The following is a 23,090-nucleotide window of genomic DNA, read 5'->3' on the forward strand; positions in this document are numbered from 1 at the left end:
TTTTCCAGGCACACCAGCAGGGAGCGGGATCAGAAGTAGGGCAGCCAGGACACAAACACACTCATGTGGGATGCTGGCGTTAGTTTGAATCTTGATTTTAAGCAGAAATGTTGATAGGAGGAATTCTGCTTTTGTTCCCAGTTGCAAAGGTAAAGTTTTCAACATCGGGGCCGGCGCTGTGGTGCAGGGGGTTAACACCCTGGCCTGAAGCGCTGGCATCCCATATGGGCACTGGTTCTAGTTTCGGCTGCTCCACTTCCGATCCAGCTCTCTGCTGTGGCCTGGGAAAGCAGTAGAAGATGGGCCCCTGCACCTACAAGGGAGACCCAGAAGAAGCTCCTGGCTCCTGGCTTCAGATTGGCACAGCTCCAGCCGTTGTGGCCAATTGGGGAGTGAACCAGCGGATGGAAGACCTTTCTCTCTGCCTCTCCTCTCATTGTGTAACTCTGACTTTCAAATAAAAATAAATAAATATTTATATAACTTTTCAACATTTTACCAATAAGTATGATTTTGAGCTGTGAGGGAACTTTCGAAACTTCGAGAAAACTACAACTAAAAGACAAGTTTGGGGCCAGTGTAGTGGTGTAGCCGGTTAAGCTGCTGCTTGCTATCCCAGTATCCCATACTCCCCTTCCAATGCAGCTCCCTGATAACGCACCTGGGAGAGCAGCAGACGACGGCCCAACTTCTTGGAGGTCCAGATAGAGTTCCTGACTCCTGTTTCAGCCTGGCCAGTCCCGGTCATTGTGACCATTTGGGAAGTGAACCAGCAGATGGAAGACCTCTCCCTCGCTGTCGCTCTGCCTTTCAGACAGACAGATAATCACAGCCGACCATTATTATCACTCGATGCTGAGCTTCCCAAATGCTTCTGCTGCATCTTTGAGATGATCTTGTGTTTTTTGTTTTTCCCATTAATAAACTATGATGATTTTCCAAGGTTAAAGCGACGCTGAATAACTTGAAGAAATTCAAGTTTGCTGTGATATATTATTCTTATTCCATGTTGCACGATTCTATTTGCTAAAATTTGTTTCAGAATTCTAAATCCAAGTTAATGAATTGATACTTGATTTTATTTAGTTTCACTATGTGTGCCAAATGTGGGTTTTCTTTGTATTTAGCTTGGCCCTTACTGGGTTTCTTCAATCAGTTTTATAAAGTCCTATGTGAAAGTCACCTCAAATATTGTTTCTGCCCTCTTTTCTCCTCTCCTCCTAAGCTCTAATTCTACCTAAGTTAGGCGTTTTTCACTAGGTGGGCACTTCAAAAAATTCATGGGAAACAATTAAAAGCTAAGTTTATCTGTTGCAAAACACTTAAATCCGTGCATACGTTTTTCCTAACATGTATTTTCCATGAACTTCTTGAAGAGTCCTGCAAATGCATGGATTTTTCTTTTTAGCTTCAAAATACTTATCTCTTCATTCCACTCTTCCCATAATTTTTGAGGCACCCCTCTCTGCTTTATCTCTTAGCAGCTCTTGTGTATCTCCCCTATCCTTTTCTCTCCATGCTCAGTCTGGGGTCCTATAACCTATTTTCTAATAGTGTGATTCTCTCTCAGCTATTCCATCTGCTGTTAGTTCATCTAGAGTTTTGTTAATTTTGATTACAAAACGTTCAGTTCTGGACTCCATCTCAAGTACACTATAGACTTCACAAATTTATTTTTTATTTATTCAGCAGGCAGAAACACAGAGACAGAAGAAGACAGAGATGTCCCATCTGCTGGCTGAAGACCCACATGGCTGCCACAGCCAGGGCTGAACCAGGCCAAAGCTGGGAGCCAAGAGCTCTGTGTGGGTCTCCCGAGCGGGTGGCAGGGACACAGCAGTACAGTCATCACCTGCCGCCTCCCAGAGTGCACATAAAAGCAGCTGGATCACAGCAGAGCTTGAAGCAAGGCCTCTGACGCGGGATTCGGAACACCTGCCCTTGCTACACAGCTGTAAAGAATGGTTTAGCACTTCTGTCCTTGAACGAGTTAAGCGCACCTCCCTGAAGCCCCTACATCTGTTGCTACTGACTTTTGTTCACTCATGTTGCACTGCCCCTTTACGAGCCTAACTTGCCACACATAGCATTTGAAAGTTATTTTGTTGAAATAATTTGAGAGGTCGGTTGCTGTTATCTTTCTCCAGAGTAAATTTTCCAATGCTTTGGTTAGGCGCCTGGAGTACCGGCGATTCGGGATCACTGACGTCTCCGTGGGGCCTGGGATTCCCAGCTTCCTGGACCATCTGAAGCTGGGGCCCTGCCTGCAGGACAAGTGGACACTCCCTGCCTGCGCTCTCCTGGCGCAGTCCTTAAAGTGCCCCAGATCAAACAGGCGTTTGGCAGAGCCTCTGGCGCTGGCAGTGCCGGAGCCCAGCACTTCCTGCCTGCCAGTTCCGCGACGCGGTCAGAGGAGTCCCGCAGCCTGCCCTGCATCACCGGCTGTGCCCAGCCGCCGAATGCCACATTCCTCCACCCCGGCCCAGTAATGCATTACCGTATCAGCGACTCGGATCCGGCTCATACAGTGCCCAGCCATCAGGGCAAGGGCAGCCTGAGCGCCCGGCTGCTGTCTCCTCCAAGGACCACAGGCTCGGGCTCTCCACCGCTGCCTGGCAGTGACCAAGCCCGCGGTTCCAGTTTCTCCTTGTTCTTGCTCACTGCCTAACTGACTTCTGTCCTGGGTTTTGACGGTAGCTCCCTGTCCCTGTAAAACTGGTTAGCAGGAATGACCGCAGGCCTGGGCTGAAGGCGCCTCCTCCCCCCGCCCTCGAGGACCTGCGCGGCTTCTGCCGGGCTCCTAAGCACACTCCAGACGCACTTCCCTGTCTGAACCGAGATGGCTGTGAGCTCGGGCCACAGATGTGACTCCACACCTGGATAGCGGCCCTCCCTGCCCCATGCCCAGCCGATTTCTCCATGGCTCCTGAGCACGGGAGGAGGGCAGAGTGCCTGGCTCGAGAGGGAGCAGGCGGCTGTGGCTTTGTCTTTACAGAGGGAAACCAGGAGACCTCCACTAGGCCTCGTACCCTCGGGGCATTCGCTTCTGTGCCCCTGCCCCACAAGGCGCACAGACCACGACCCAGCCGCCACTCTGCCAGCTGCTCTTGGGGCAGTCAGCTACAAGCACCGCTCCTAAATTCTTCTTCTCTGTAGCCTGACTACTCTCTACCTTGTTCTTAGTTCTTTGATGCTTGAGAAAACTCTTGCCCCGCCCCACCCCAGCACTTTTCAATGCTTTGTCTCTAGAGTTGGCCAAGTACCCCAGACCAGCATTTGAGGGGTCTCCTAAAGTCACAGAAGTGGAATTCAAGGATTATGAACTTCTGAGTCCCCCTCAGACATCCGTAAACAGAAGTGGTTGAAGATTTTATAAATCCATAATCCATGCCACAAAGCTCACACACTTCTCATTTCCATACAGGATCAGTGAACCCCAACACCCAGAGGAGACCCGGATCATGGGGTAACCGTTCCAATACCCACATCCCTCAGGTTCCCCAGCCCTTCCATTGGGAAGGAGTTCCCGCAGAGCGCCCAGAAGTTCACCTAAGGATGAGGTGTGTCGAAGCCACGTGGGGAAGAATTGGTGGCCCGAAGTCTGCTCGGGCGAGCCAGGACCTCAGATTCGGCCCTCCCCACCCCACTCCTCAGGGTGGGTGCCCAACCCCCGCCCCCATCACTGCCGGGCTGACTGCAAACCCTTCACCGGTACTCAGCTTTGGCTCTAATGATTCTGTTACTCCAGGCAGTTTTCCAAACAAAAACGGATGGTTATTTACAATGCCTAGGCTGAAATCATAAATACCATCGGCAATTGGACTGAAGCGTCAGGAGAGCTCTGCAGAGGGAAGGCTTCACGCAGTCGGTGTGTCTTGGCGAGGTAAAGGCATTTTAGTTCTGGAAGCAGCAAAAGGACCTTATTGTAGGCAAGTCTGAAATCTTAGGTGGTCCTGCGCGTATGCTCTGAGGACAGCTTTACAGCAAGATTCCAGACACAGGTCATTTAGACCGGGAGCCAGACGACATTTTTCTCCCCGAAATTATAAGGAATTGGCGGTATTGCAGTAAACTGCCCCTCTGCGAGCAGAATTACTTGACTTGGGTTTTCATACTGAATACCTTTCTCACACAGACCGTTTTACTTTTTCCTCCAAAATTCTGCACTTTTCACTCTAAAACAGTACCCAAGGCGCACCAAGTGGTGTCTGCACGGTCGCACCCTTCCACCCGAAGAGATAGCCCCTTTGCTACTCACAGCGATACGCAGCATGAGCCAGTTTTGGGAAAGACTGGGGTTTTTCCCAGGCATATCAAACCTCTGAGGACTCCCTGTAGCCACATCCCGCTGGAGAGGGCTGAGTGACACGGAAAAGCTGACTCTGTACGGCGCCACCGGCTACGCCGCGCTGCTCCTACACAGGACCACGTGACCGCTGCCACACTGCGGCTCAGCGCTGCCTCCCAAAGCTCCTCATTCCCATGCCCGAGAGCTCAGTGACCCCACGGCGAGGCTCCTGGCCCAGACCACAGCCCCATCTCAACACCCAGGACGCAGCTCGAGCTGCAGCGTGAGGCCCTCACATAAACCAGGGGGCGCCACTCCTCACAGCCTCTCGATGCAATCCCGACCAGGGTGCCACTGCTGCCTGATAGCCACTGCTCTCCAGTTCACTGCTGCTCCGCAGTCAGCAGAAGTCCCCTCCAAAAACAAGGGCACGTACAGCACCGCAGATACATACGGGCTACTGGAGTCATTTGTCAGGCATTACGTGCAGCGGGGAAGTCCACACCGGCTCCACCACGCACAGGCAGGGTGCAGTGTGAGCCCACGGCAGCCGCACTCCCGCAGCCCTGCTCTGCCACTCGAGGGAGCCGCTCCACAGACGCAGTCCGCGGCAAGCTGCAGTGCCCGTATGCAGAGTGCGGCTGACTGTACCACCCTTGGACCAGCAGCACTGCTGTCACCAGGGAACTTGTCATGAGATTTACTTATTTATTTGAAAGGCACAGTTAGAGAGAGAGGGAGAGAGAAAGATGTTCCATCCGTTGGTGCACAGTTCACTTCCATAATGGCTGCAATGGCTACAGCTGGGCCAGTCAGAAGCCAGAAGCCAGGAGCTTCATCCGGGTCTCCCACACGGGTGCAGGGGCCCAAGCACCTGGGCCATCCTCTGCTGCTTTCCCAGGTGCATCAGCAGGGAGCTGGATTGGAAGTGGAATAGCCGGGACTCAAATCGGTGCTCATATGGGATGCCAGCATCACAGGCAGTGGCTTTAGCTGTTACTCCACAATGATGGCCCAGCAATCTAAATTCTGGGGACCAATCCCAAATCTACTGGGCCAGAAATCCGGGATGGGGCCCAGCCATCTGTGCCTTCACAAGTCTGCTGGGTGCGTCGGACACAGACCAACCGGAGACTGTCTAAACAAATGCTTGCATAGGTGTCTGACTCAGGGATGCTGCGGGAGCCAGTTTTTTCTCACTTCACTCCTCCCCTCCCCAACAGAGTCCCCCTGAAAAACAAACATCCGCTGCCAGGAGAAGGGGTTTAAGAAAACCGTTAACAGGGCGAAGCACTTAGCAGACAATGGTAAAAAGGAATGAAAAGCAGCTAAACTAAAAAGGGTGAAAAAATTTAGAACCATAATTTTGACTGAAAAAAAAATCAACAGAAGCCTATGGTATATTTTATTTAAAAACCTGAATACCATATTATTTGGGGCTGGCATTGCGAAGCCACTGCTTATGATGGCAGCACCCCATACTGGAGCACTGATTTGAGTCCTGGTTGCTCCACTTTCAATCCAGCTCCATGTTAATGCACCTGGGAAGGCAGTGGATGATGGTCTAAGCACCTGGTTCCTGCCACCTGTGTGGGAGACCAGGCTGGAGCTCCAAGCTCCTGGCTTCAGCCTGGCCCCGGCCCTGCTGCTGCAGCCACTTTAGCCAACTGATGGATGGAAAATTGACTCCATCAAGTACACAAGTAAATAGTCTTTTAAATAAGAAAATAAATAAATAAATAAATAAATCTCTTAAAAACAGCTTATTATTAACAATCCATTAACAAGATAAAGCAGTGCTGCCTCCCTTTGAAAAGAGGCAGATGGCACCTCTGTAACAGGGGTGGGGGAGCGAGGAAGGACCACACTGGGAGCTGGACTACGGTGAGGGCGGCAGCCACCACAGCTCTTCTCTGTACTCACGCCATTTTCACCCCCAAATTCTGCAGTATATATCCAGTGTCACATGATAAATTACAAACCCAGAAAACAAAAGCAAAAAGCATAGCTAATAAATGAAGATGCCCCGACACCATAGGTAGAAATTCAGGAAATCACTTACATTCTTTGGAACTTAAATGTTACAAATTATGTAAGTTGTAATATGTTCATTCAGTTACAAAGAATTTTTAAAGATACGGGAAAATATTTAGGATAAAATTACCAAGACAAAATAGTGTAAAAAAAGTACAATAGAAAATACAATGAAGTGTTAAGAAGTTGACATTATATGGTTTTATTTCTTCTTTGTACATTTAACATTTGTCTACAGTGAATATAGACAAATTTTGAAACCATTTTGAAAATCATTAAGGGCTCTAAACTATCACTGAGAACGTCACGACCCGAAGTCATTAGAGAAAATGCCAACTGTTTGCTGGAGGTGGGGAGGGAGCTGGAAGTTTGTGGCAATCTGGCGGTGACGCACCAGGTACAGAATTCGAAGGTTTATATTCGCTGCCCCAAAAACAAGCACACGTACTGCTGTGGCTCCTGACGAAATAATTTGATTTTGTTGGCGTGGGGGATACCATGCCCCAAAGAGGACGGCAATACCAGCTCAGGGCAGGACAAGGGCAACGGCTGGTGCCGGAAAGGCGCGGGCTCCTAGCTTGCCTGCCAGCGCGCAGCCCGCGGAGCAAGGACGGACCGGACGGGAGCACGTACCTCTTTCTCCAGGATTCTGCTGATATCACCCAGGGTCCGATCCAGAGCGGAAACCTTATTGTTTGCCCACGAACCACTGTCTTGCACTTGCAGTTGCTTTAGAAGATCTTTCGTTAATCGCTGAAGCCTTCAACACAAAACAAACGGAAAGACATGAACGAATTAGCCTGTAGCGCTAGAAACACACCTAACTTACAGACAACACACAAGGCTGCCATGACGTCATAGCCACGCCACCAATCTACTCCTCAGCACAGAGCAGGGCTCCAGGCAGAATTTTCCGCTCCTCAGATTGGCTGGAGCAAGTGAAGCCATCAGTTTCTGTGGACCCTTAAATTACAAGAGGACTAGGGTGGCAGAGGCGGGAGGATGACGGCAGGGAATACGAGTGTCAGAACCTGAGCTGGGCTTGCATATTGGGAGCATCATGACCCTCAGGCTGCAGAACTCCCCGCGCCCCAGTCTACAGGCAGTCTGGGAGCTGGGTCACACATCCCTGGACTGCCAGCCTTGCCGCTGAGCGGACCGTGTGGAACGCCCGCTGCGGTCCACTTGTCTGCCCAGGCCTCCACCGCCTCCACCTTCCCCTACTGTCTCGGGCAGATGCCAGGAGCCACCAACTGCCCAGCAGCCCCTGCCTGTCGCTCCGCTGGCCACTCCCATGGGACAGTCCCCCGCCTGTCACCCCAAGGGTCACTCCCATGGGACAACCCCCTGCCTGTCACTCCATAGATCACTCCCATGGGACAACCCCCAGCCTGCCACTCCAAGGGTCACTCTCATTTGACAACCCCCACCTGTCACTCTGCTAGTCACTCCCATGGGACAACCCTCCGCAGGTCACTTCCATGGAACAACCCTCCCCACCTGTCACTCCGCGGGTCACTCCCATGGGACACCCCCCACCTGTCACTCTGCTGGTCACTCCCATGGGACAACCCCCACCTGTCACTCTGCTGGTCACTCCCATGGGACAACCCCCCGCCTGTCACTCTGCGAGTCACTCCCATGGAACAACCCCCTGCCTATCACTCTGCGGGTCACTCTCACGTGACAATCCCCTTCCTGTAGCTCTGCTGGCCACTCCCATGGGACAACCCCAGCAGTGGTTGTAACGGTGATTTAGCTCTTTGCCACAGTAGCCACTTCAAATAGGGACATTATATTCACAAATGGACACTTTTCACCTAAAATTTATTTATGTAAAATTTATCAAACAAATGCAGCAGCAAATGTAGGTCAAAAAGAAACTAATGAAGTCCAGCTGAAGCCTCAGCTCTCCACCTGAAATTCATCCTGACAGGTCCAACAGTGAATTCCAACTCCAGAGCCAGCAGTACTTAGGCCTGAGTGTGGGCTCCAGCACACGACATGTGCACGGATCCTGGGGAGCTTACTCACATCTCTGAATCTCAGCTACCTGAACCTAAAAGCTGGGAAAACATCACCAGAGTTTTGAAGATCAGAGATGATTACTGTAACATGTTTAATATCCCAAAAGTGGCCAACTATTATCATTATGCATCGACAGATCTCAATCTAACCAAAGGGAAAAGGGAATCTGAAAAATTAAAAACGAATAGTAGCAACATACTTCTTTCCCCTTCTAATCAAACATGGGCTGGAGTCCCATCTGACTACGGTTACTGGGCGTCCCGCGTGCAGGAGCGCTGGCAGCCGGTGGCACTGTGTGGCAGATAAGCTGAGCGCCCCGCCCCCGCGCCCACAGCAGCCCCTGCACTCTCTCCAGCATGCTCGGGTTCCACGGAGGGAAGCACAAGGACCATTCTAACTCGCAGAATACAGGCGGGTTGGATTTCACCCCGAGGTAAACACAATCTGGGATTCATAGGAATCTACCCCTCGGGGAAGAATGCCAGACCAGGGGTGCCCAGGTAACCTGAGCTGAGCCCGTCTCCCTCTGCCTCCACAGACGCGCCCCAAACAACAGAGCCTCTCTCAGGACACAAAGCAGCGAGTTTGACTCATACTCTCAACGACTACAGATGTCACAGAAGTCAGGCTCTCAAAGCCGAATCTTCCCTGACGGTGCAGGAACAGGAGCTGCTGAGAAAGTGCGCTTGTTAACGCTGAGTTGGTGACCTGGGCTGCTCCTGGCGGGCCATTTTTCTAGCGTGCAAAGAGAAAGCCTCCACTTTGGCAACTCCTAGACGGATCGTCAGGTAAACGGCTTCGTGGACTGTTGTAGGATCAGATTTTTTTCTTTTTCCTCTCAAAACTTGAACAAATTCCAACAGCAACTCTAGGCTCCAAGCTGTTGGTTACCGCGACGGGGAAAGGCACCTCTCCAAGGAGTCCTAACGTCCATCGAGGCAGAGCTCTTTTTTGGGGTGGGGGTCCACAAGGCCCCTCTGGGAGGTCTGTCAAAGCCTAAGGAAGGGGAGGGGCTTCAGCACAGCAGGAGAGAGCCGGGACGTCCCACCCAGCAGCACACAATAGCTGCAAGCTACTTATCCCACACAGGACTCATAGGCAGCAAATATAGGGAACTAAAAAAAACCCACCTGGAATAAAACAAAAAAGCCAGTTAAGAAACAGGCCAAGGACCCAAACAGACACTTCTCAAATGCAAAGTGTTGGTACTGTTCTGTTCTTAATCTGGGTGCTGGTTGTAAGTGGGATCAGATGACCAAAAGAACCCCTTCATTTCTCTGTATACTTAGGTACATTCCTTAGTGAGTTTACTGTGTTCCAGTAAAATGATTTTTTTGTTGTTGAAGATTTGTTTATTTGAAAGGCAGTTTTAGGCAGAGAGAGAGAGAAAGAGAGAGAGAGAGGTCTTCTATCTGCTGGTTCACTCCCCAAATGGCCCCAACAGCTGGAGCTGAGCTGATCTGAAGCCAGAAACGAGGGGCTTCATCCAGGTCTCCCACGTGGGTGCAGGGGCTGAAGGACTTGGGCCCTCTTCTACTGCTTTCCCAGGCTGTAGCAGAGAACCGGACTGGAAGTGGAGCAGCCAGGACTCAAACCAGAGCCACGTGACACACATCGTCAGCATCCACAGCAGCTACACAGTGAGAAAGCTGGCTAATCTTTTCAGCCTGTATTTTCTTCATTCTGATTTATTCCACACAGTGATGCCGTAAAGTCCTGTGAGATCCAGCCATTCCTATGTGTTCTTTTCCTCCAGCAGGTGAGCAATCTTTGGTCTCCAAGAGACGTAACTTTAGTGTTCGTTGCCAGTCCGTGTTCTGATGTTTACTGCAGTCATGTTGATGGTCCGAAGTTCATTCTCTGAGACTTTGTTTTCTTAATTGTTTTTATTTTTTTAAAGAAGTTTTAAATTCAAAGCAAAATTGGCAGAAGATACTCTAGTGGTACTCACAGTCTCAGGAAACTGGGCTGGCACCATGATGCATGGGTTAAGCTGCCACTTGGCATGCCAGCATCCTGCACTGGAGTGCTGGCTTGAGTCCTGCTGCTCCGCTTCTGATCTAGCTCCCTGCCGGTGTGCCTGGGAAAGCAGCAGAGCATGGCCCAAGTGCTTGGGCCTCTGCCACCCATGTGGGAGACCAGGATGGAGTTCCTGGCTCTTGGCTTCAGCCCTGCCCAGCCCAGACATCGTGGGAATTTGGTAAGTGAATAGTCAGATCAATGCCTCTCCCTCCCTCCCTCTCTCTCTCTCATTAATGAATAAATAAACGATCTTTAAAAAACAGATTCTCAGGAGAAGAAAATATGGGACAATCATTCGGCAACTGCAAAACTGATGTTTGCGGGCAGAAAATCATGCAAGAGCAAAACTGAGGGTACCGCTCACACGAGCCCTTCCTGAGGAGCCTCTAGGGAAGGCAAGCCAGGTCCTGCTGCTCTGGCACGTCCCCGGGCAGCACCTTAGCTGCTCTGGGCTCCTGCTCCCCTACCCCGGGCAGGCTGGTCGCTGCTCCTTGCCCTCTGCTGCCCCAGTGCCAATACGCTGCAGGTGTCATGCCTGCATATCTTCTGATTTCACCCACATATCTTCTGATTTCATGAAGATACCTGGCAATGGGCTCTTGCATTTGTTTTTGACAGGTTTTGATTTTGTTTCACAACTGTTTTAACATTTTTGCCACACAGTCTCCAACTGTAAACATTATATACACACATGCACACAGTGTTCATTCTTGAAAACAGATCCCTGCATCACAGAGGGACTCATGACGACGGTCACAGCCTGGGGACAGGAAAGCACACTGTCATTTAGATGGATGACTCAGAGAGGCGATATCCGTAAGTCAGATTCAAGGACACGACGTCCACACAGTTCTCACACTCCCTCCCCATGCTGACTTCCAGAGAACAGAAAACACGGTGATTGGGCTTGTTACTTCACTTCCTGTAATCAACTCCAGTTCATCCATTTTATTGCAAAATCATGATTTCATTCTTTTTTATGGCTGATTAATGTTCCATCGGGTATATACACCACTTCTGCTTTATCTAATCATCAGTGGATAGACATCTGGGTTGAGTCTGTATCTTAGCTTTGTGAATTGGGCTGCTTTAAACACGGGAGTGCAGGATCTCTTCCATATGCTCATTTCATTTTTTTTTTTTTGACAGGCAGAGCGGACAGTGAGAGAGAGAGACAGAGAGAAAGGTCTTCCTTTTCTCTCTCTCTGACTTTTAAATAATTTAAAATAAATCAAAAGGAAAGGAAAGGAAAGGAACATGCCTTTGCCCCGTTCTTAACTGCACTGTTTGTTGTTGCGGGGCTTCTTGAGCTCCTTATACATTCTGGACATTAATCCTTTATCAGAAGCAGAGCTTGCAAATATTTTCTCCCATTCTGTCAGTTGCCACTTTACTTTGCTAATTTTTTTCTTTGCTGTACAGAAGCTTCTTGGCTTGATGCAATCCCATTTGTCTACTTTTGCTTTTATTGCTTGTGCTCCTAGGGCTTTATCCAAGATGTCTTTGCCTAGGTCAATGTTTTGCAGCATTTCCCCGATGTTTTCCTCTAATAATTTGATAGTTTCAAGTCTTAAATTCTTGATCCACTGGGAGTTGATTTTTGTATAGAACATATGGTAGGGGGTCTTGTTTCAAACTTCTGCCTATGGAAATCCAATTTTTCCAACATCAATTGTTGAGGAGACTGTTCTTTCTCCAGGGAATAGTTTTAGTGAGTCTGTCAAATATTACTTGGTTGTAACTACATGGGTTAATTTCTGGGGTTCTATTCTGTTCCACTGGTGTATATGTCTATTTTTTTTTTTGTGCCAGTACCAGGCAGTTTTGATTTTAACTGCCCCACAGTATGTGCTGAAATCTGGTATTGTGATGTCTTTGGCTTTGTTTTTATTGTTTAAGATTGCTCTGGTTATTTGGGGTCTTTTGTGTTTCCATATGAATTTTAGGATAGAATGTCCTTGGAATTTGGACTGCGACTGCACTGAACCTGTAAACTGCTTTGGGTAATACTATCATCTTGATGATATTAATTCTTCCAATCCACGAAAATGGAAGAGTTTTCCCCCCATTTTTCTGTGCTTTCTTCTTCTATTTTTTCATTAATGCTTTGTGATTTTCATTGTAGAGATCTTTCACGTCCTTGGTTGAATTTAATCCAAGTTATTCAATTTTCTTGTTAGCTATTGTGAATGGATCTGATCTTGTAAGTTCTTTCCTAGCCAGAACAATGCTGACGTGTAAGAATACTATCACTTTTTGTTTGCTGGTTTTATCTCCCGAAACGTTGCCAAATTCTCTTATGAGCTCTAACGGTCTCTTAGTGGATTCTTTGGTTTCCTATAAAAAGGATGATGTCATCTGCAAACAGGTATAATTTACATTTTCCTTTTGAATGGGTATCTCTTTGATTTCTTTTTCTTGCCTGGTTAGCCAGCTCCTATGTGACAACTTACAGACGATGCTTCCTCCACTGCTGTCACCTTTCCAGTCTTATGGATTAAGAGAACCTCCTGGTTGCCTCCTGAGTAGGAGACTGCCCCTGGCAATCCTCCACCAGAGCACCTGCTAGGGAGGCGGTGAGCAGGGGTCCGATTCAGAATCTCCCGAGCTGCCAGACTAGAAGTGGGATGTGAGAGAGAGGACGCCTGCAGGGATGTCAGTCTCCACTGCACGGGTGGGGATTGGCCACTTCCTAACTGCGGAACCATGAGGGGTAAATGTGGGAGAACAGACTCCGGGAGTTTCATGTTACCCACGGTCTTTGGAGGGGTCCAATCAGAGAGACAGGCACTCAAGTGGAAATACTGAATAGGAAGTTGGACAAGCGCGTCTGGAGACTGGGGGAGAGGTCTGGGCTGTAAATTAAAAGTCTTTCAGTGACTAGATCCTTAAAGCCGTGAAATTACCAAGGGACTAATCCTCTAACTGAACTCTCAAGACAAAAACATGCTGATGACAGAGGCCAAGGAGGTAAGAAGGAACGGGCAACAGACACTGAAGAGGAGGGCTCAGTCCAATGAGCGGAGAATCCAGAGGAAGCTCAGTGAGAGGCTGTCGCGTCAGCACCCCCTAGCAATGGCATTTTGGTAGCCAGGACTTGAGAAGCCTCTTCCTATAGTGACTCTGGACTTGGCCAAGCCTTTTATTATTAATATTTTAAAAATATTTCCCCAAAGCAAGTGTGACCCAAGTAGAGGCTTCATAAAGCTGCACACAATGTCTTCTACTGCTGTGCGCAAAAATTTGGGCTCATACATTGGATTAGGCTTTTCCTACAGCACACACAACTGTCCGGCAGACGAACGTGGCTATCGTGGGTCCTCTGGCCCAGAGGAGATGCAGGCAAGTAACTGGAAAGAGAAGCCAGCAGACCCTTCCAGGACGAGACGGAGAGCTTAACGCAAGCGATAACGGAAAACTGACTGGACTCGGCAACAGGAAGTTCCTACACTCCTGGACAAGACGCAAGGAGGCGGCAGAGAAGCAAGCCTGTGTGGACCGGATCAAAGTAGAATGGGAGACTTGGAAACAGACGGTCATAAACGGGCTGAGAAGTACTCCAGGACCAATCACTAACAGACTGACCACTGGCGAGTTCTTAATGACCACCCAAAGTTTTACTTCAAGTGCAGTGGTGTTTTTCTTCACAACCAATAGTGATAAAATCACTGCCTAAAACAGGAAAGAGGGCAGCAATACTGAAGCTCCTCTAGTTTCCAGCTTCAGTAACAGTCTGGGTCTACACCAACCTAGGCAGAAACAGTAAACGAGTGAATGTCAATGATGTCATCTTCAATGTTTGCCACCAAGTTCAACGGTGGACTCAGCATCCTCCATTCTGACCCCAGATCTTAAAAATTAAAAAAAAAAAAAGAAAACAAATCATAAAAATAAATCCACAATCCTCTGAAAAACAAGAAAGATCAGTAGGTGGAAAAGAAGCTGTGAGAAATCACTTAAAGAAGCCAAGTGATGGATGAATGGATGGATGGAAGGAAGGAAGGCAGGCAGGCAGGCAGACTGACCACAGGCTAATGGGCACATGGGATAGGATTCTGCAAACAGCAGGGGGAGTGACCACAGTGCTGCCCCAGGCCAGGGGAAGGCTGGTCTCAAGAGGAAGAGGAAGATGAAGAAGTGGAGGGGGTGAAGGAGGAGGAGGCGGCGGCAGTGGCTGAGGCCCTGGGGCAGCCCAACAGGTGACTGGTGAAGACCTAGTGAAAGCACTGAGGAGGCGGATTCTTCCCTGGCATCCATCACACTGAAGTGCAACACAGCAGAGAAATGGAAAGAAGAATTTAATGTTCGTACAAGAAAAGCGATCATTCAAGTTTAAGTCACAAACGATGAGATTTTCAAGTATGTAAGGACACAGAAAGTTTACTAACCACAGGCCCACTCTTAAAGAGCTATTAGACAATAACTAAACAAAAATTAATTGATAACGGGTTGGTGTTGAGGCACAGCAGGTAAAGCTGCCACTTGGGATGCCTGCATTCCATAAAGGAAAACTTGATTGAAGTTCCATCTACTCCACACTTTTTTTTTTTAAAGATTTATTTATTTATTTGAAAGTCAAGAGTTACAGAGAGAGAAGGAAAGGCAGAGAAGGGGGGGGGGGCGTCATTCATTCGCCAGCCCACTCCTCAACTGGCTGCAATAGCTGGAGCTGTGCTGATCCGGAGCCAGGAGCCAGGAGTCTCCTCCAGGTCTCCCACGCGGGTATAGGGGCCCAAGGACGTAGGCCATCCTCCATCGCCCTCTCAGGCCACATACTCTGCACTTTCAATTCAGTTTCCTGCTAATGGGCCTGGAAGGCAGCAATGATGGTCCAAGTACTTGGGTTCCTGCCAATCACGTGGGAGACCCAGATGGAGTTCCTGATTCCTGGCTCTGGCCTGGCCTAGCCCAGCCTCGACTGTTGCAGGCATTTGGGGAATGAATCAGCGGATGGAAGATTTCTCTTTCTCGCTCGCTCTCTATAGGACTTTCCATTTCTGTCACTCTGCATTTAAGTAAATAAAAAATAAACATATAAACAAATAAAGCTTTTAAAAATATTTATTTATTTATTTGAAAGTCAGAGTTACAGAGAGAGGGACAGACAGACAGAGAGGTTTTCCACTGCTGGTTCACTCCCCAAAAAGTCACAATGGCCAGAGCAGGGCCAGTCTGAAGCCAAGAGCTTCTTTCCATGTCTCCTACATGGGTGCAGGGCTCCAAGAACTTAGGCCGTCTTCTAGACTGCATTCCCAGGCACATTAGCAGGGAGCTGGATCAGAAGTGGAACAGCCAGAATTTGAATCGGTGCCCATATGGGACGCTGGCACTGCAGGTGGCTTAACCCACTATGCCACAATGCCAACCTTTAAATCAATCTTTTTAAAAAGTAAAAGAAGTAAAAGAAATTTTAAAAATTAATGCATAAAAAGTGGGATACAAGAAAAAACTGGGGAGCAGAGAAGGCAGTACAATTTAGTGCTAAACCTAAGAATGTATTGATTATAAAACAAAATCTAGGCCGGCGCCGTGGCTCAACAGGCTAATCCTCCGCCTAGCGGCGCCGGCACACTGAGTTCTAGTCCTGGTCGGGGCGCTGGATTCTGTCTCAGTTGCCCCTCTTCCAGGCCAGCTCTCTGCTGTGGCCTGGGAGTGCAGTGGAGGATGGCCCAAGTCCTTGACCGGCATGGGAGACCAGGATAAGTACCTGGCTCCTGGCTTCGGATCAGCGCGGTGTGCCGGCCGCAGCGCGCCGGCTGTGGCGGCCATTGGAGGGTGAACCAACGGCAAAGGAAGACCTTTCTCTCTGTCTCTGTCTCTCTCACTGTCCACTCTGCCTGTCAAAAAAAAAAAAAAATCTAATCACTCAGAAGTAAAATCCCAAAGGATACAAACGTGGGAAGTAACTCTAAGAATGAGACTGCTGGTGCTCATTTATTATGCACTTTTATCTTTGATTGAAAAACAGATTTAAGTGCCTAATAACAATCTCAACGTAACCAAAATGAGAATAGAAAAGGAATTATAAATCATCCTGAATCATCAAAGCAAAAGAAGAACAAAAATTTCATCAATCTGGGCTGGCACTGCAGTTAATCCGCCGTGCTGTGGTGCTGTTGTGACAGGGCCAGTTCAAGCCCGGCTGCTGCCCTGTAGATCGGCTTCCTGCTAACATGCCTGGGAAAGCCCTCAAGGATGGTCCACGTGCTTGTCTCTGCCACCCACACGGGGGGCCTGGATGCAGGTCCTGGATCCCAGTTTCAGCTTGGCCCAGGCCTGCAGCTGGGGCGTTTGGGGAGTGAAACAGCAGGTGGAAGATGTTTGTCTCTCTTTTTTGGTCTCTCCTTGTCATTCTGTCTCTCAAATAAACAAAATCTTATAAAACTTTAGCAGTGTTAGAAAAGGTAAGAAAAGAAAGCATGATCAATATAAAACACAAAATAGAAGGGTTAAGAGTTAAGTCCACAGGGATCAATTATCACAACAAATGTAAATGAGTCAAATTTATATTTTTTTTTACTAAAAGAGTTACATGACTGAATAACAACATCTAGCTGTTTATATACTAATTAGCAGATGGAAATGAAATAAAATTAAACACAAAGACTAAAAATCTATCAGTATATGCCAAGTAAGATATATAAGGTTAATTCAAAAGTTCATGGAAAATGAAATTAAATGATAAGGGTTATTTTGGTACCAAACATTCTGAAGTTCGTGCACATGAATGGGGTCTTCAAAAAGTTTGAGAAAAATGCATATTATGAATATACTGTGCATGAATTCCAATTTTTTGCAACAAAATAAAGTTATGTTTTAACTCTATTTCCATAAACTTTCTGAAGTATCCTGGTCTATCTTTGTGTAGATCCAGAAATGCTAACAAAAATATAGAAAAACTAATGCCAGATACAACAGATTTCCTTGAAAAATAAGATTTTTTCATACTGATGAAAGAAAAAAAATCTACTATGAAAAGATACAATAATCAGTATCCTTCTGCACTTAACAAAAACAGTTAACAGTTAAAGTAAAACCGTTTAAAAGCAATGCCTTTGCAGAGATAGCTCCTCTGAGTTCTGATGAAGTAAGAAACCAATGGCGACAGTAACAGCACCACCATGCTGGGTCCAGGCTGGACCCACTGCAAGAGCCAGGACCAGAGGATGCTGGTGTGTGGGAGTCCACGGACCACAGCACATGGCACAAGGGGGCTCGGACAAGAGGAAAATGCCTAAACCACACCTCGCTGCCACGGCTTGCACATCTGTGCGCCCATACTCAGTTCCTTAAGCCCCAGGAGTGCCAAGAAGGTAAAAACTCAATCTCCAAAGGTTGTTCAGAAGTAGGGTTTTTGTTCTCATTTGGGTGGAGCCCCAGAGCTGGACTCCTGGTGGTGCTGTGAAGAGGGAGTGAGCCAGGGAACACACAGCAGACACGCCTGTCCCTGCCACCATGTGTGGCAGCTCAGAGGCCCCATGCGATGCTCTTGGGATCCTGACTCTCCAGAGCCAGGAGCCCAAACAGACCTTCCTACCTTCCCAAGTAGCCCATCCTAGGTGCTTCTTTATAGTAATAAAAAGGGGAGTAACACGGCAGCATCAGCACCAGAGCCCAAATTAATCCCAGGGATAAGGCAGAGTGGTGAAATACTGAAAGATTTTAGAACTAAATTTTAAACTGGAAATGGTCAAGAAATTACTGAATTTAATTGTTTACCTGTGACTAAACAGAATTTTATGTCATAAGCTAAAAACAGAGGCTTGAAATGGACATTAAATCTGATTTTAACAAATGAAGAAAAACATTTTAATTTGAATAAACAACTTTGAAAATTTGAGAAGTGTAATTTTTCTAAAAATATCCTAATTGGGGGAACAAATTGTCTTGACTGTTGGTGGAAATACAAATACATTATAAATGATTTGTAAACTTCTATCATACTTATGAGGGTACTTAAAAAAATCTATGGAAAAATGGAATTCAAAGACAAGTTCATCTTGGGGCAAAAAGCATTTGAAATCCGTGCACAGATTTCTCACAACACACGTTTCCCATGAAGATTCTGGAAACCATTGCTACCTTTTGGTCTTCACAAATGGCACCCTTAAGATCTGTGCACTTTCATTCTGTTACAATGAGTTCCGCATTTTGCAATTTTTGGTGAATGTTATTGATTGCTAGGGAATTGTACTTGAATACTGAATATATATATAGTGTTTATATGAAAGAGACATTGTGCTAAAAAGGAAATTAGAGTCTCGGTGAATTTCAACACTGCATAAATAATCAGGCTTTTAATTTCTCAGAACTGTGCTACATGTGTTTTACCAATCTGACTCTGAAAGAATAGATGTTTTTCAATGTGCAGTGTTGAATCATTTCAGAGAGCTGGAGCTGGGACCAAGGCTTCAATTTCTTGAAGGCCATCACATACTTGATATTCCCAGGCTGCATATATTCACGCAGAGAACAACTACTACCGTAAAGCTAATGTGAAGACACTACTAAAACGGATTTTTCCCAGGATTTGTCCTTTTCAAATTATATCTTGACCTTGACTTTTTTTTTTTAAGATTTATTTATTTATGTGAAAGTCAGAGTTACACAGAGAGAGGAGAGGCAGAGAGAGAGGTCTTCCATCTGCTGGTTCACTCCCTAGATGGCCGCAATGGCCAGAGCTGCGCTGATCCAAAGCCAGCAGCCAGGAGCTTCTTCCAGGTCTCCCATGCGGGTGCAGGGGCCCAAGGACTTGGGCCATCTTCTACTGCTTTCCCAGGCCATAGCAGAGAGCTGGATCAGAAGAGGAGCAGCCAGGAATAGAGTCGGCACCCAAATGGGTTGCCGGCACTTCAGGCCAGGGCGTTAACCCACTGCGCCACCGCACCAGCCCCAACCTTGACATATGAATATCCAGCCACTGTATTTCTTAATGGTATGAAACCCCATTCTGAGTAATTTACTGGTGCTAAAATTGTTCACTAACTGTGGTCTGACCTAGTTAATTTACAAACATTGACTGCATAGGATCTGCATAGGATCTGGAATTTGGTGGTAAACGGACTAGGCAGAACTTCATCTAAAATATTCTAAATATGTAATGGTGACATGTTTTCCATACCTCATCGCTTTTACTCAACAAATAAAATTTTACATTTTTAACAAAGCTCTTAGGATTTACACGTTTATATTTAAACATTGGTATATAGGAGGGTACAGAATCCTCGTAAGTTAATAAAGTTAGAGACAACCAACCTTCCTAAGATTTTTTTTTTTTTTTGACAGGCAGAGTGGACAGTGAGAGAGAGAGACAGAGAGAAAGGTCTTCCTTTTTCCGTTGGTTCACCCTCCAATGGCCACTGCGGCTGGCGCATTGTGCTGATCCGAAGCCAGGAGGCAGGTGCTTCTCCTGGTCTCCCATGCGGGTGCAGGGCCCAAGCACTTGGGCCATCCTCCACTGCCTTCCCGGGCCATAGCAGAGAGCTGGCCTGGAAGAGGGGCAACCGGGATAGAATCCAGCTCCCCAACCGGGACTAGAACCCGGTGTGCCGGCACCGTAAGGCGGAGGATTAGCCTGTTAAGCCACGGCACTGGCCTCTTCCTAAGATCTTACCACTGAAATTTATGTCACCTTCTCTCTCTTAAGAGCTGAAAACTGTTAAAAGAATGAAAACCAGCTATTCATGTTCTGGAGATAGTTATCAACGCTGTTCTTTGCCACAGTTCAGGGCAGAGCTACCGAATCATAATTTGCACTGGTCCAATACGCAGCATGTCAGGAAACAGGACCCGGGACTGGGCTTCTGCACTACTACTGTCTTTCCTCTGGAAGGTGAAGGTCTGAATGAGGGTTTTGATTTTGAAGGTTCAATGTTTTGGGGACGTTTTGCTTACATTTTATGGTGTTGCCATTGGAAATGAAAAAAAAAATGGCATTATATATGTCAATATGTACTCCGCATTTTATGATCTGTAAGTTTTATCTCAGAAACACGGAAGGGTAGGCAACAGCTCCAGTTAGCAGCAGGCACGCTGAGGTACTGCAGGGAGGGCTCTGATGGGTGCAGTCCACTTCAGCGCATCAAACTGCAGTGGGCTGACAACGGGGCCAGGAGGCAAACAGGGTACAAATCTAGGCAGTGAGACTATCGCTCCCAGTGTATAATTACATCGCACCTTTCTGAATTACCAACATTTTTCATAATAAAGTGCTGGGAAAAAACAGAGGGGTTATCTGTCATTCTGATTATAGTAAGCACCATTTCATACCAAATGCACAAATCTATACTTTTTAAAAAACAAGGAACCTTTACAATACTGATTGCATTAAGAAAGAAAATTCCAGGCTGGCGCCATGGATCAACAGGCTAATCCTCCGCCTTGCGGTGCCAGCACCCCGGGTTCTAGTCCCGGTCGGGGCACCGGATTCTGTCCCGGTTGCCCCTCTTCCAGGCCAGCTCTCTGCTGTGGCCAGGGAGTGCAGTGGAGGATGGCCCAAGTGCTTAGGCCCTGCACCTGCATGGGAGACCAGGAGAAGCACTTGGCTCCTGCCATCGGATCAGCGCGGTGCGGCGGCCGCAGCACGCCTACCGCGGCTGCCACTGGAGGGTGAACCAACGGCAAAGGAAGACCTTTCTCTCTCTCTCTCTCTCTCACTGTCCACTCTGCCTGTCAAAAAAAAAAAAAAAAAAAAAAGAAAGAAAATTCCAAATTCCAACATCAGAAACCACTGAAAATATAAATTTGAAATTAAACAAATCCGACAGAAAGGAAAAACCCTGTACTTATAAAGTACTTTATAATTATTTCTTAATAACTCTTGGACTGAAATTAAAAATCTATTGTATGGAACTGAGTGAAAAGAGAAATAAAAATACATTAGAGGTAAACAAAGGAATTAATGAAACAAAACTGAAGGTCAAGGGTGGGTGCCTGACTTAGTGATCAAGACCCAGCTGGGCTGGAGTTGTGGCACAGGGGGTTAAACCTCCGCTTGCAACTCCAGCATGTGAGCGAATGCCAGTCCAGTCCCAGATGCTCCACTCCTGATACAACTCCCAGTTCATGAGCATGAGAATCCAGAGGAAAATGGCCCAAGTACTTGGGTCCCTGCACCCATGTGGGAGACCCAGATGGAGTCCCTGGCTTCTGGCTTTGGCCTGGCCCAGCCCCGGCCGCTGGTGGGCATTTGGGGAGTGACTCATCGGATGGAAGATGTGTGTGTGTGTGTATGTGTGTTCTCTCCCTGCCTCTCTGTAACTCTGCCTTCCAAATAAACAAACATAAATCTTAAAAAAAAGAGGACACCAGTTGGGACATCCACACCCTAAACTAGAGTGCCTGTGTTGAAATCTTGGCTCCGCTCACCATTCCTGCTTCCTGCTAATGAGCGCCAGTGGGAGGCAGCAGGGGAGGGAGGGCTCAGGTACTCAGGTCTCTGCCACTCCTGTGGGAGACTCAGATCCAGTTCCTGGCAGCTGGCTCTGTGCTGGCCCAGCCTGAGCCGCGGGTGCAGTTGGAGAGTAAGATAAGAGATGTGCCTCTCAAAGTAACACATTTTTAAGCAAAAGTTAGTAGAAAACAAAAAGATTCAATCAATATACTGTAAAACAATTTTTGTGAAGGACTAAAAAAAATCAATCTCTTATAAAAGCTTACTCTAGGGGGAAAAAACCAAAAAATTACTAATACTAGCAACAAAAACTAAAAAAAGCTGCATTAAGGATGGAAGAAAATAAAATGTGTCCACAAAAACTGTGGACTACAAAGCTAGCTTTCTTTTTAAAGGGCCAGAGTCCGCAGTGGGAACCATCCTGAAACAGTGATAACGTCTTCTAGCCCAGTGGGTGCTGGATGCTGTCGGATGTCTCTTCCTCCACACACTGGTATCATGTGCGCTTATTCCTCTTTAGCTTACTTTCGTGAAGGACACATTGACTCACTTCCGAATGCTGAACCTGTCTTACTGGGCTGGGATAATCCTTCCGTGGTCACTGGGATAATTCCTACTTGGTCACTGCATATCGTTCTTTTATGTGCTGTTGGATTTCACTGCTAATATTTTATTGAGAATTTCTACATCCATGTTCAAGGTCAACACTGGTCTGCAGTTTTCTCTTCTAACACCTGTAGCTGGCTTTGGTCTTAGGATAATGGTGGCCTCACAGGATGAGGCAATATTCCTTCTGCTCATAGCTGCTAAAAGAGATTGCACAGAACTACTGTTTCTTCCTTAACTGCTTGAGCCAGATCACCACTGAACACATCTGGGCTGGGCACTCTCTGTCTTGCGAACTTATTAACTATTTATGAGATTCTGAAGTGGAGACAGGGTTATCTGCATTGTCTATTTCTTCTTGTGTGAGTTTTGGCAGACTGTCTCGAGGAACTACTCCATTGCGTTATCAAGTTTGTGGCAGAGTTGTTCATAACATTGCTTTATTATCCTTTTAACATCCATGGCACCTGCAGGATTTTCCCTTTTTACTTTTTGATATTAGTAATGTGTGCCTTCTTTCATTTTTTTCTGAGTTAACCCTGTTACAAACTAATCTATTTTATTATCTCTGTAGTAAAAGCAGGGAGGGAGGGAGACACAGAGAGTCTCACATAAGGTAAAGGCTCAGTAAATTCCTTCCTATATTCCTTCCTAAATTCCTTCCCTCCCTCCCTCCCTCCCCCCTCCTTTCTTTCTATCTATCTATCTATCTATCTATCT

The 23,090-nt window shown here is 47.2% G+C and overlaps 1 protein-coding gene across 1 annotated transcript in view; it reads right to left on the bottom strand.

Annotated features, from left to right (window-relative positions):
* SCAPER (S-phase cyclin A associated protein in the ER) overlaps positions 1-23,090 on the bottom strand; it is a 412,160-nt gene that overhangs the window by 171,646 nt on the left and 217,424 nt on the right. The window contains exon 23 of the mRNA XM_062206396.1: positions 6,956-7,082. Coding sequence (XP_062062380.1) covers positions 6,956-7,082 — 127 coding nt within the window. The remainder of the gene's footprint in view (positions 1-6,955; positions 7,083-23,090) is intronic.

Source organism: Lepus europaeus, chromosome 11, assembly GCF_033115175.1.
Source record: "Lepus europaeus isolate LE1 chromosome 11, mLepTim1.pri, whole genome shotgun sequence".
Classification (NCBI taxonomy): Eukaryota; Metazoa; Chordata; class Mammalia; order Lagomorpha; family Leporidae; genus Lepus; species Lepus europaeus.